The sequence below is a fragment of the Dendrobates tinctorius genome, unplaced genomic scaffold, assembly GCF_039654945.1.
Source record: "Dendrobates tinctorius isolate UK_male_01 unplaced genomic scaffold, ASM3965494v1 ptg000075l, whole genome shotgun sequence".
NCBI lineage: Eukaryota > Metazoa > Chordata > Amphibia > Anura > Dendrobatidae > Dendrobates > Dendrobates tinctorius.
In genome coordinates, this window is record NW_027361743.1 from 27,625,659 (window position 1) to 27,640,432 (window position 14,774).

At 48.1% G+C, this 14,774-nt stretch overlaps 1 protein-coding gene across 1 annotated transcript in view; it reads right to left on the bottom strand.

Moving 5' to 3' along the window:
* The window catches only part of ATP8A2 (ATPase phospholipid transporting 8A2), a 1,255,085-nt gene that overhangs the window by 543,780 nt on the left and 696,531 nt on the right, over positions 1–14,774 (bottom strand). The window contains exon 27 of the mRNA XM_073583121.1: positions 13,266–13,376. Coding sequence (XP_073439222.1) covers positions 13,266–13,376 — 111 coding nt within the window. The remainder of the gene's footprint in view (positions 1–13,265; positions 13,377–14,774) is intronic.

The window sequence follows — 14,774 nt, forward strand, 5'->3', positions numbered from 1 at the left end:
CTGGTGGGACGGAAGTTTAGGTTAATATCCGACCATGCCCCACTCAGGTGGATGAGGGAAACCAAGGGCAAGAATGCTAGGGTCACCCGCTGGTTCTTAGCCCTACAAGACTTCAGCTTCCATGTAGAGCATAGGGCCGGGAAGCTACATGGGAATGCCGATGCCCTCTCCAGAATCCCTTGCCTGGTAGGTGAAAGTGCCAAGCCCCACGGCTTTAGGCAGAGGGGGGAGGTATGTGGCAGGGCTAAGGGTCGTGTAATCGATGGGAGATATGTGTCTCATAAATGGCTTGTCTCTATAATGTAAGGCAGAAGTAAAGCATAACAGATATTGTTATTGTTTTTGTTTGAAGGACCTGTGGTGAGGTCACAGTCAGGTGACCAGTCAGCTGCTGGGAACGTGGGTGTGGCTACAGCCTTATAATGTGGCCTGCTCCTGAACCAAGGGGTTGTGTGTGGGGAGGACTAAGCCTCCCATGTGTGCTGAGACTCCTGCTCTGAGTCTACAACTACGGACATTGTGTTATTTTGCCTGAGCTAAAAGGCTATTTGTTTGCTGTTACGTTGCCTTGTGCGTTTATGCCGTGAATAAACTGCAAGCATTGTGGAAGAACCTGTCTCACATTTGTCTCCCGCTGCACCTAAGCGAGCCACATCCCCACAATATATATATATATTCATTCTATGTGTATATAATGTATCTATTCTTTTGTTTTGGTTTTAATCTGTCATTGGGCTCCATTGTATGTCCATTTTGCAAGCCTGCGAGAAAATCCCGGCATACGGATGCCATACGGATTACATACGGTTGCTTACATGCACAAAAAAACGCGACCACACCTTGATTACGGATGACATATGGATCACTATTTAGGGGACATTTCTCTGTATTACGCATGCAAAATACGGACGGTATTTATTGTCGGTTAGTGTGACCCCAGCCTGATACTCAAAATCAAAGTGGAAAATCAAATTACAGGTCGATCCATCTTCAGTGAAAATGCCTCAAGACAAGGAAATGATGCTCAGTAGTGTATGTAGCCTCCACATGCCTGTATGACCTCCCTACAGTGTCTGAGCATCTTCCTGATGTGGCAGAGAATGTTCTCCTGAGGGATCTCCTCCCTGGCTAGCACATGGAGGGCGGTGCTGCCCACCAAAGAAATGCCTCCCCACACCATTACTGGCCCACTGCTAAAAAGGTCATGCTGGAGAATGTTGCAGGCAGCACAACGTTCTTCATGGTGTCTCCAGACTCTGTCACATGTGCTTAGTGTGAACCTGCTCTCATGCATGAAGAGCACAGGACGCCAATATGAAATCTCAGACAAATGTCAATCATCTTGCACAGTGTTGTGCTGTAAGCACAACACCCACTTGAGGACATCGGGCCCTCATGCCACCCTCATGGAGTCTGTTTCTGACAGTTTGAGCAGACACATGGATGTTAGTGGCCTGCTGGAGGTCTTTTGCAGGGCTCTGGCACTGCTCCGCCTGTTCCTCCTCGCACAAAGGAATAGGTTGCAGTTATGCTGCTGAGTTGTTGCCCTCCTATTTCCCCCTCCACATCTTCTGGTGTACTGGCCTGTCTCCTGATATCTGCTCCATGCTCTGGACACTGTGCTGACAGACACAGCTACCCTTCTTGTCACAGCTTGCATTGATGTGCCATCCTGGATGAGATGCACAACCTGTTAGGCGTCGGGTTCCTGACGCTGCACAGCAGGAATTCCGAGCCTTGTATTCGGCAGTCTCCCATTCCTCTCCAGCCGCAGAGGAGGCTGTTCAGCAGACTCATCGATCCCGGCGCTCTGCTCAGACCAGCTCTGTGGGTTTGGTTGCTGCTGCCACCTCTGGTCCAGCTATAGTAACGCATGCTGGTCAGCAGCGAGCTACTCCAGGGACTAAGTCCTCCTTTCGGTCCACTGAGCATGCCCATGAGACGATCTCTCATTGGAGATCGGAGGTCACATGCTCAGGTCCTTCTCCAGCTCACATTGGACCATCAGGAAGGTCAGGAAGGTCTCGGCAGGACTCTGCTATAAAAGGTTTGCATGGCCGCTTGGCCATGCGCTAGTATAGACTGCATTACCAGACTATGATTAGTGAGTGTTGTATGCATGTATGAATGTCTCTGGTGAATGACTCATTAAGAAACCCCTACCCTTGGTACGCATGTGTTGTGCAGCCTAGCCTGTTAAGCGCCCAGGCTTAATTGTAGGTAGAGGCAGAGTCTGAGACTGGCATCAGTGTCCACCAGTGGCTCTGCACGCTACGGTGCACGTGCTCGACACTCCAGCGCCTATAGTGGCGTCCGTAGGTGTGACGCCACGCGCTCGAAAGGTCTAGAGGGACTCTGACCCGTGTCCTTGGGACAGAGTTGTGAACGCATTCTGTGCGCTCCGTTGCCGAGCTCTGTGAGCTACACAGGCTCCGGCATTTATGTTCTGCGATAGTGCGGCTCTGTGAGGTAACAGAGCTCGCCCTGTTCACACTGGGTGATGTTAACCCATGTGTGACATTTTGTGTACCGCTTTATACTTCCGCCATAACTAAGCAGCAGTTTACCACCCCTGCACGGTGGACCATGGGCTGCGAACGCACCTTACTATTATTTTATTATTTGGTGCGTTCCGCCAGCCCTAACACTATACTAGCACCAGGGTCTGGCTAGTAATGGTGGACGCACAGCGACTGCAGCGGTACATCCAGCAGCTGGAGGGCAGGCTTGCAGCTCTTGCTCAGCCTCAGCTGTGGATGCTACCGCAGTCGCTGTTCATGCAGCCACAGAGGCAGTCCCCGTGTGTCCTCTGCCATCCCTGCCCCGACTTTGTCCCGCCTCCCATTGCCCGATAGTGCTTCTTGAAGGCGTTTCGTGAGCCAGTGTACCATACAGCTGGAGCTGCTGGCTGCACGATTCCCCTCCGAGAGGTCTAAAGTGGGATTTGTTATTTCCCTCTTGTCGGGCAGGGCTCTGGAGTGGGCCACAACGCTGTGGGAGCGTGGTGATCAGGTGATGCAGAGTGCCTCGCGGTTCTTGGGCACTCTAAAGCAGGTCTTTTTGGGACCGCGAGTCACTCATGATACCGCACTCCAGCTGCTGGCATTATCGCAGGGCTCGTCTCTGATCAGCCATTATGCCATCCATTTCCGGACACTGGCTTCAGAACTGGAGTGGTCAGATAAGACCCACATTCCGGTGTTCTGGAGAGGTCTAGCTGGCCATGTAAAGGACACCCTGGACACCAGGGAGATTCCCGCCACACTGGAGGAGCTCATCACCATCTCCACCTGCATAGACCTTCATTTTTTGGAGCGAAGGTTGGTGCAGTCCCAGTTTTACTAAACCTCCAGAACCTCCCGATCGGGCGTCCAAGCTCCAAGAGGCCATGAGGAATTCTTGCGCGGGACCCAGGTCCTGGTCCGCGCGAGCACCTGTGGTCTCTCACATTTGCCGGCAGTCTGGTCACCCTGCCAACACGTGCCCACAGCAGCCAGGAAAACGCTTGCATCTAGTGGCTGTTGGAGGAGACCTACTAGATACTGCAACGTTTTACTCCAAGCTGTCCTTTGAGGGGACTCTTGAGTTTGACTCTTCCACTCTGACGGTGGAGGTTTGCGTGGATTCCGGGGCGGAGGGCAATTTCATGTCGTCTGTCTTCGCCCAACGGCACGCAATTCCTCTGGTTTTACTACCTCAGTCAGTCACCATCAGAGTGGTGAATGGAGCAACACTACCCTCTCAGGTCACCCACCAGACCACCCCGCTGATACTTTCGCTGTCTCCCTCCCATCAGGAGATGCTATCTCTCCTTGTCATGCCCGAGGGTATCGACCAGGTCCTCTTAGGAGTCCCCTGTTTGCGTCATCACTCTCCTCATATAGAGTGGTCCTCAGGGAGAATTCTCGGATGGAATAAATCCTGTGAGGGTAGATGTCAGAGGGAGTGCATTCAGGTTGCCTCCACTGAAGTCTCTGCAGATCTTTCCTCTCTCCCCAAATGCTATCGACAGTATGCAGATGTATTCTCCAAGAAGGCGGCGGAGACTCTTCCACCTCACCGACCCTATGACTGTCCTATTGACCTCTTGCCTGGTGCTGAGCCTCCCCGGGGTCGAGTCTATCCCCTATCTCTCCCGGAGACAGAGGCCATGTCTCAGTATATCAGGGAGAATCTGGCAAGAGGATTCATTAGGAAGTCGGTGTCACCAGCAGGGGCGGGGTTTTTCTTCGTTCAGAAGAAGAATGGAGAATTACGTCCCTGCATGGATTACTGGGGTCTTAACGCCAACACCGTTATGAATAAATAGCCTCTGCCCCTGAAATCGGAACAGTTCGATAGGCTACGAGGAGCGAGAGTGTTTACTAAGTTTGATCTGTGGGGGGCTTACAACCTGATTCGCATCCGTGAGGGGGGACAAATGGAAGACAGCTTTTAACACCAGGGATGGGCACTATGAATACCTGGTGATGCTGTAATGCTCCAGCTGTCTTCCATGACTTTGTAAACAACATCTTCCGGGGTATGCTCACCACTTCAGTTGTAGTCTATCTGGATGATATCCTCATCTACTCTCCAGATATTGACTCTCACCGGAGAGATGTTTGCAAAGTTTTCGACCTCCTACAGGCAAGATCCTCTATGCCAATTTGGAGAAGTGTGTGTTTGAGCAGGAGTTCTTGCCTTTCCTGGGCTATATCATCTCCACCCAGGGATTGGCCATGGATCCTGCCAAGCTGCAGGCGGTGATGGATTGGCAGGAGCCCCATTCTCTCAAAGCGATGCAGCGCTTTATGGGGTTCATAAATTATTAACGCCAATTCATTCCCCACTTCTCAACATTGGTAGCCCCCTTGGTGGCCCTCACCAAGAAGGGTGCAAATCCCAAGTTGTGGTCGGAACCTGTCTCCAAGGCCTTCTCCTCCATTAAGTCCCATTTTGCTAGCGCTCCCATTCTACATCGCCACAATGTAGATAAACCCTTCATTCTGGAAGTGGATGCCTCTTCTGTCGGTTCTGGAGCAGTCCTGTTTCAGAAGAACACGCATGGTCGGAAGCACCCATGCTTCTTTTTCTCCAAGACCTTCACACCGGCGAAGAGGAATTATTCCATCGGGGACAGGGAGTTGCTGGCGATGAAGTTGGCCTTCTCAGAGTGGAGACACCTCCTGGAGGGGGCTCGCCACCCTTTCCAGGTGTTCACCGACCACGAGAACTTGGTATATTTGCAAACAGCCCAGCAGCTAAATTCTCGCCAGGCCAGATGGTCACCCTCTATTTTCTCTCTGGGGAGAACAACGTCTGGGCTGATGCTCTCTCTTGCTCCGTGGTGTCATCGGAGGAAGAGGAGGAGGAGCCTCGGCTGATCGTCCCAACCGAGAGCCTGACGACTGTGGCTCCGGTCGCCCTTGAGTCAGTACCTCCAGGCAAGACATTTGTCCCTGCCTGTCTGCGACTGGAGGTCCTCTCTTGGGCTCATTCGTCCAAGGTGGGCGGACATTTTGGGACAAACGGACCTCTGAGCTTCTGGCGATGACATACTAGTGGCCGCATATGGCCTGTGACGTCAGGGAATATATTCAGGCATGTGTCTCTTGTGCCCAGAATAGGTCCTCTCGGCAGCGGCCCGCTGGGTTACTTTACCCCCTGCCGGTAGCAGACAGGCCCTGGGAGATGGCCAGTATGGACTTTGTGGTGGGGCTGCCCAAGTCCAGTGGCAGCATGGTCATTTGGGTTGTTACCAACCATTTTTCCAAGATGGTGCACGTGGTACCTCTCTCCCGGTTACCTTCTGCACGGGGCCTGGCAGCATTGTTTATTAAGCACGTTTTCCGCCTGCACGGCATGCCGGACAAGATTGTCAGCGACCGGGATCCCCAGTTTGCGTCTCGGTTCTGGAGAGAGCTCTGTAGCCCGCTCAGCATTGAGCTAAATCTCTCCTCAGCATATCATCCCGAGATGAACAGGTTGGTAGAGAGAGCCAACCAGACCCTGGTCACATATCTACGACATTTTGTCTCGGCCAGGCAGGATGACTGGGCATCCTTGCTGCCGTGGGCGGAGTTCGCTTTGAACAACGCTGTGGCCGACTCCACCGGCCAGACCCCATTCCTCCTAAATTACGGCCAGCATCCGCGCATCCCTGTGCCCATGTTGTCCACCGATTCCAGGGTGGCAGACTGGGCGGTGGAGGCACGTGACATTTGGGATCGCACTCGGGATGCTATCCGGGCCTCCAAGAAGAGAATGAGGGCCTCCGCTGACCGCCGCCCCGCTCCGACCTTTGCTCCTGGCGACTTGGTGTGGCTCTCCACCCGTAACATCAGGCTGTGGGTCGAGTCCACAAAATTCGCACCTCCTTCAAGGTCCTTGAGCAGATCAACCCTGTGGTCTACCGTCTGGCCCTTCCACCACATTTGGCTATCTCTGACACCTTCCATGTGTCCCTCCTTAAACCTGTCCTCATGTCCCGGTTCTCCAAGTCATCTGCCGGGACATCAGACCTGTCCTCAGACGAGTTTGAGGTTAATGCCATCGTGGGATGCAGGGTGGTGCGTGGTAAAAAGTTTTATTTGGTGGACTGGAAGGGTCATGGTCCAGAGGCTCGGCCCTGGGAGCCAGTGGAAAACATCCGCTCTCCACTTCTCATTGCGGCATGTGAGCGTAGCGAGGCTCAGATAGGAGGGGGCCCTAGGAGGGGGGTAATGTTAGGCATAGGGTTCCTGTCGCTGCACAGTAGGAATCCCGAGCCTTGTATTCGGCAGTCTCCCATTCCTCTCCGGCCGCAGAGGAGGCTGTTCAGCAGACTTGTCGATCCCGGCGCTCTGCTCAGACCAGCTCTGTGGGTTTGGTTGCTGCTGCCACCTCTGGTCCAGCTATAGCAACGCATGCTGGTCAGCAGCGAGCTACTCCAGGGACTAAGTCCTCCTTTCGGTCCACTGAGCATGCCCATGAGACGATCTCTCATTGGAGATCGGAGGTCACATGCTCAGGTCCTTCTCCAGCTCACATTGGACCATCAGGAAGGTCAGGAAGGTCTCGGAAGGACTCTGCTATAAAAGGTTTGCATGGCCGCTTGGCCATGCGCTAGTATAGACTGCATTACCAGACTATGAGGAGTGAGTGTTGTATGCATGTATGAATGTCTCTGGTGAATGATTCATTAAGAAACACCTAGCCTTGGTACGCATGTGTTGTGCAGCCTAGCCTGTTAAGCACCAAGGCTTAAGTGTAGGTAGAGGCAGAGTCTGAGACTGGCATCAGTGTCCACCAGTGGCTCTGCACGCTACGGTGCACATGCTCGACACTCCACCATAGTCAGCATCTATAGTGGCGTCTGCAGGTGCGACGCTGCGCGCTCAGAAGGTCTAGAGGGACTCTGACCCCGTGTCCTTGGGGCAGAGTTCTGTGACCGCATTCTGTGCGCTCCGTTGCCGAGCTCTGTGAGCCAAACAGGCTCCGGCATTTATGTTCTGCTGTAGTGCGGCTCTGTGAGGTAGCAGAGCTCGCCCTGTTCACACTGGGTGACGTTAACCCATGTGTGACCTTTTGTATACCGCTTTATACTTCCACCATTACTAAGCAGAAGTTTACCACCCCTGCACGGTGGACCCCGGGCTGCAAACGCACCTTACTATTATTTTATTATTTGGTGCGTTCCGCCAGCCCTAACACAACCTAAGCAACTTCTGTACGAGCCCAAAGTGGCTCAGCAAATATAAACTGGCAAAACTTAGGGCACAAGTGTCAGTCCCTTACTCAATCCCTTTAATGTGGCACGTGCGCTGTACTCACGGGCCCAAAGCTTTTGCCACCTTTTTCTCTGTAGTCACCTGCACACTGGATCTCTCTCTGTAGTCACTAGGCACACTGCACTTCTCTCTGTAGTCACCGGGCACACACTGCACGTTCCTCTCTCTCTGATCCCTGCTGTTGGCGGTGGGAGACGGCGAACACTGGACTGCACGCTGCTGATGCTCCCAGTACGGAGCACTCCTCTGCCTGGCTGCGGCTGGACGCATGGCTCCCCTCAGCACAGCAGTCCCTCTGCAGACGTCAGGGGACCCTGACAGTGCAGCCTGTCATGGCGCCGGTGCTCTGTGTGGGGAGGGGAAGAGGAGCTTGCCGCTCACCTGACTGCGTGCTGCCCTCTGTTCCGCCAAACTCCTCTCTGCTGCATGTGCTTTCTCTTTTATCTTCCCCTGTCCCCCTCAGTCAGGAGGAAGGTCCACCTCGCTAAAGCTTCCCTCAAGCAACAGGGGAAGGTCCACCTTGCTAAAGCTTCCCCAGGCAACAGAGGATGCAACCTCGATAGTTACGGTCCCAGCAAGCAGGTACCCGCAGTCCGGTCGTCCCCCTTACAACTCTATGGTACCTTTAGGGCTGAGAGCAATGACATAATGCAAAAGTGACCAAAACAACAGACAAAAGGGATGAGAACAGAGAAATGGTCTCTGGTCACCCCAGCAGAACCACTCCTTTATAGAGGTTGTTTAGCTAATTGCCTCTCATTTCTACCTGTTGTCTGTTCCATTTGCACAAAAGCAGGATAAATTGATTCACAATCAGTGTTGCTTATAACTGGACAGGTTGTTTTCACAGAAGTGTGAATGACTTGGAGCTACATTGTGTATATTAAGCATAGCTGGGAAGGACAGGCTTAAATCCAAGCTCTGCAGTGCTTGATTAGTGCACAGTTCTCTTCAGCTCTCACAGACTGATTAGTGTAGTCTCCATTTGCACAGACCCCGGCATGTCTTTCTCAGCTACAGTTCACATTTTGGCTGATTACTCACCAGCAGCACACTCGATTCTGCTTCATCCAGCAGACTGACACTCAGGAGACTGCAACTCCCTGAATCTACTTCTTGTCTCAGAGAAACAGTGCAGGTGCATCTATTTAAGCACTACAGAGCTAGGATTTAACCCTGTGTTTACCCTTGCTAAATAATATATACATCTCACGTGATTTATTGGATCGTTTTGTACCTACGTGTGAATCAATGATGTCAATACTCACTGGTTTGTTGCATTTTTAATATCTTAATTTTGTATATACTATTTTAATTATCTAATAAAATAACAACTACTGGTACATATTTATTAAGATATTGTGCCTTGCGCGCTAATTTTGTGGCTTTCCCAAAATTAGAATATATTATGAAAAATGCTGAGACATGCAAAAAAAAGTCAAAGTATAATCACCTATACAATCACCTAACCCATTCCCCCCTAAAAAAAGACAAAATAAACACAGTCATGTACCAACCAGGAGGTCTATGGTAATTCATCCATGCTAAATGAGCACTACACGGTTTTTGGGTATTCATACGAACCAATTCTAAATAACGTGCATACGTGGAAAGAACAAAGTTGCAGTCGGTTTATTTTTGTACTAGAAATTCAGCAGAAGTACTGAGTTGATCCTATGTCTGGAAGTGTATTTCCTCCTGTTATAAGACATCTGCTGAGCTATATATTATTATTAGATCCCATGAGTCGTGCATTATATTCAGCTGCACCTACATTTCCTCTTATAAAATCAAACTAAAGTAAAAAATATTTTTAAAGAAATTAAAAAAAGTATTTTTTAAGCATTTTACTGCTACTCCTATAATTGTATAAACCTGAATTTCTAGGCGACGCACAATGGGACTTATATATATATAACCCTTTCTACATTGAAGCAGCCCCAGCAATCAACTGACACCTGTGGGTCCGGCTGTCCTTGAACAGCTGTCATCACTGGGGTGAGCTCAGCGCACTCTCTCTATTCTCCTGCAGCGGCCACTGCTGGAGGAATGTGGTATTACATGACAGTTAATTGCATAATAAGATTGATTAAATAATTTATCAAAAAGAGTTCACCAGGGTAGATAGCACTATTTCATCTCTCTGTCCTGGCTCAAAAAGGGAGGTCCATTGCAGAGGTATTCCCTTTTGTCAAAATATTAACATGAGCTATATAAACACATCTATTATTCAGTAAATTCTTACTAAACACTAAAGGGTATTTACCAAGTTTGGAAGTTATCCCTTTTCTACAGAATTGGGGATAAGGATAACGTTCCGATCACTAGAGGTCTGACCTCTGGGACTCACACTGATTCTGTGAACGGGGCTTTAAACTGCAGTGTCTGAATTGAGCAGTGGTCATTCATGCCCATGCCCACCTGCTTTCCATTCATTCTTAATGGGAGTGTGTGTTGAAGACTAGAGATGGGCGAACACGAACAATAAAGTTCGGCGTCCATACAGAACACGGACTTCACCAGGAAGTCAATGTTACTATTCGGGTTTGGCTGCCCGAACACCGGGTGTTTGTCGCACTGTCATGTGCATGGTAGAGCGGCAAACACCGCTTCTGATTGGTGTTAGAATCATCACCGCCGGTCAGATAGCCGCGGTTCCCACACTGTCAAATGACAGCGTCAGTGCACAGCTATGATCGGAGGTATAAAGTTTACCTCCGGTCATTGGTGTCAGCTGATGGGGCTACTGCTTCCATCTGCCGCTAATAGTGAGAGCAGGAGCATTTGATGGGAGTATTCATCAGCGGGCTCCTACGCTGAAAATAAATAATGAAAGAAAAAACAGCATGGGTTCCCCTGTATTTTTGATAACCAGCTGGGCTAAACTCACAGCTGGGGGTTGCAACCCTCAACTGTCAGCTTCAGCAAGGCTGGTTATCAAGAATAGAGCGGTCCCCACGCTGTATTTTTTAATTATTTCAATAAATAATTTTAAAAAACGGAGTGGGGGTCCCCCCATTCTTGACAACTAGCCAAGCTAAAGCCGAAAGCTGGGGGGCTGGTATTCTCAGGCTGGTAAGGGGCGATGGATACTGACCCCCCAATTCTGGAAATCTTTCCACTTGCCCTGTAGCGGTGGAAAATGGGGTTCATATTTGTGGGGTGTATGTCACCTTTGTATTGTCAGGTGACATCAAGCTCACAGCTTAGTAATGTAGAGGCATCTATAAGACACCTATCCATTACTAATCTGACAGTTATATGTTAAATAAAGACACAGCAAATATAAAGTTCTTTATTAGAAATAAAACAAAACACACTTTTCCATGTTTATTTAAAAAAAATAACAAAACACAGTTATAGTCACCTAATGCCTAATTCCACTGAATCACTCATCTCCTGTAATAAAGCAAAAATAAAAAAACAACAATATCATCTGTCTGTCTTTCTGTCCCACGCCATAATCCATGGGGATAAATAGTTTTCAACCTGGACAGTGCCAAGATGTGACCATCCAGGCTGGGAACCACTGGTGAATGAGCTACTGCGAGCGCAGCATCAGTGACAAGCGGTGATGTCATCGAGGTTACTGCTAGTCACTGAAGCTGCGTTCCCAGCCGGCAAATGTACTGGGACAGAATGATGGACAGGCAAAGGATATTGTATTTTTTAATTTTTATTTTATTACAAAAGACAAGGGCTTCGGTGGAATAGGCGTTGAGTATAACTGTGTTTGTTATTTTTATATTTTGATACATTTCAAATAAAAGACTTTATTCTGGCTGCGTCTTTATTTACAATATAACTATAAGATTAGTAATGGATAGGTGTCTTAATATCTATGGCCCCTTACCAGTCTGAGGATACCAGCCCCCAGCTGTGTGCTTTAGTAAGGCTGGCTGTCAAAAATGGGGGGGACTTCTATTCTTGATAACCAGCCTTACTGAAGCTGATAGCTGAGGATTGCATCCCCCAGATGTGAGCTTTGCCAGGTTATCAAAAATACAGGGGAACCCACGCAGTTTTTTTTTAATTATTTATTTACAGCTCAGGAGATGGCAGATGAATACTCTCATCAGCCACTCCTGCTCTCACTGTTATTAGCGGCAGCAGGCGTCGGCTGATAGGAGAAGTAGTCCAATCAGCTGACACCAATGACCAGAGTTAAACTTTATACCTTCGATCATAGCTGCGTGCTCACGCTGTAATTTGACAGCGTAGGAAACACGTCTGTCTGACTGGCGGTGATTTACTATTATTTACTTTCTGCGGGGTATTTGCTCATTTTTTTTTAAATGTTAGCTTCTGTCTGTTAAATGGCAGCAGTGTGAATGTGCAACCTACACTTTTCACTTATGGAACATGTGTTCCAGCTAATTTCTCTGGTTTTGCAGTAGCTTTTTTTTGTACTTTGTACATACAGGGGCTTGGTTCCCCTTTTGAGATTGTGCATCTTATTTATATAGGTTCCCACGAGCAGGTGAAAGGCCTGGGTCCTGCTCTGCCCTTTTTAATTTTAAGGTTAGTCTGCTGAGGTGAACTACAAGAGTTAGGGGGTCATCCTTGGGGATTGCTTTTACGCTTTTTTTATCAAAACAGTATCAACTAATTACACTATGGTTTTTACATGTACTATTACTATTTATTTATTTACTTACTAAAGGGTATTTGCTAATTTTATTTTAGGTTCTGGTTCTGTTAATGGCTGTAGTGTGAACGTGCACCTACACATTGCACTTATACCAACATGAGTTCCAAGTCATTTCTTTGGTTTTACTTATTCGTATAAGCCTGAGCTGATACAAGCACAATCCATGGACACATGCCTAGAAAACCTCCAAGTTCCTGGAGAGCATTACTTTATCATGCCCAGGACTGAATAACACACATATGTGCATGCTTTCTGATGCGGTACCCATTCTGTGACATGATTAAAATTTTCGGGGTGTGCCACAAGTGACATTGTTGAAAAGCTCAAGATGTCCAGTGCAAAAGAGATTACTGACTTCTTCTGACCCCTCCAGACAGAGAAGGTCACCAGTATCATTTCACCAGCGACACACACATCAAAGCCGAAGATGCATTTAGTAGCTGTACGGTCTACCCTGGGATTTATACATGGATTTATTTTCTGAACGAAGGCATAACCGCACAGCCCTACGATAGCCAAGACAGTGCTATGCAAACTTGCGTTTGAAGTTGAAATCTAAAGAGCTGGGAAGATCTACGGCCAGGACTAAGCAGCCTGGAACATGTATAGTATTGTGGCAGCTGTCTCGGCGCACTTAATGGATTTTGTTCATTTAGTTTGTGAATACAGTAAGCTGAGCCATTTTTAGAGGGATCTGTGCAAATGATGTTAAGCAAAATTTGCCACCTGATAAATGCCTGCGCCACTCTAGTCTCTAATACTTGGCTTAGGTTATGGCCGAGCGGAGGATGTCCCTCGCAGTCGTGTAGACAATACTTAGCATGCTGGCTGGACGTTCTTGTTTAGTTCATCATTAATCTCACCTCAATGATGTACAGGACCACATTCTTGTAGAAACAGTAGAGGATGCATTTGGTTACTCGATTGTAGCTCCAAGCTCCATGGACAAGAAGAAGTTTCTCCAAATAAGAAAACTATAAAGAAGAATAAAATGGAAAAATCAGATGAGAGCAACATTTTTTTATAATTTATTATTGGCAATGCTCAAAGGGAAATTAAAAAAATACCTTTCAAATGAGCATTTTCTTAAAAGGAAAGAAAACTTTGTCGCTGGTGCCACCTATTGTAAGCAGAAACCTTGCACTCCATTGTTGACCCTTTATCTTTGAACTACTAGGGATATTAGAAATTTACAGGCAGATGTTTTGGGGTATTTTCACCTCATCAGTGTGGATAAGTGAACCCCCAATGTTGCATCCAGAGAATAATATATTCAATCAGTAAATTATATGGCCAGAAGTTGACTTATAGGGTAAAGAACTTGATGGGTGGCACAAGTGAGAGTGCTTTTTTTTCCTTCCGGGAAAGCACCAATTTGAATTATTTTGCTGACCAAATTATCTGATCCATTTGACATGAGGCTAAATGTGGGAGTACAGCGTAAAGTGGTGATATAACTAACTGGCTGAATTATTGAAGAGACTGAGCAACAGTCTTAAGGGTACTTCACACATAGCGAGATCGTTAGCGAGATCGTTAGCGAGATCGCTGAAACGTCACAGGTTTTGTGACGCAACAGCGACCTCGCCAGCGATCTCGCTACGTGTGACATAGCGGCGACCGTCCCCCCTCTGCGATATTGCTGATCATGCTCGAATGTTCTAGGCCATTTTTTGATTGTTGGTGTCCCGCTGGCCAGCATGCATTGCTGTGTTTGACGCCATAACAAAGACGAGTGACCTCGTTGGAGACTCCGAACTCAGGGACGCAGGCGTGAGTCGTCAGAATAGCTGCTGTGTGACAAGGTCCCAACGACCGCCGAGGTCGTTATATGGATCGCTGGATCATTGCTGCGTCATTGAGTAGATCTGCCTGTTTGACAGCTTACTAGCGACCATGTAGTGACGCACCAGCGATCCTTACCAGGTCGTATCGTTGTCGCTATGTGTAACGGGTCCCTTAGGGCTCCTGCACCATATAGTGACTGTTTAGGAGCCACATGTTTAGCCTCAAGGACAGATCAGATCCCATCCTGTTTGATCAAGAACATCTTTTCCAAAACATGCTTTGGGAAAAGGTTTACCGCTTCAACAGGAAAGGATTGTATCCTGTTGCTCGATCTAAACACATGGCAAGGAGCCATAATACTGTTTGTCCATGTGTATCTAATCTAAAGGTAGTAGTCATAAATTAGCTTTTCTATAGTTTGGCTGATTTGCTAATTTTATCCCAACAGATTTTATCTTTCCATTTTCAAGTTTCTTTTATATTTTCTTTATATTTTTCCAGTTTGAATAGGAAAGGTGATAATTAATGAAATAATACCCCAGCGCTATAGCTGGACCCTAGAAAATGCTACTTCAGACAAAAAT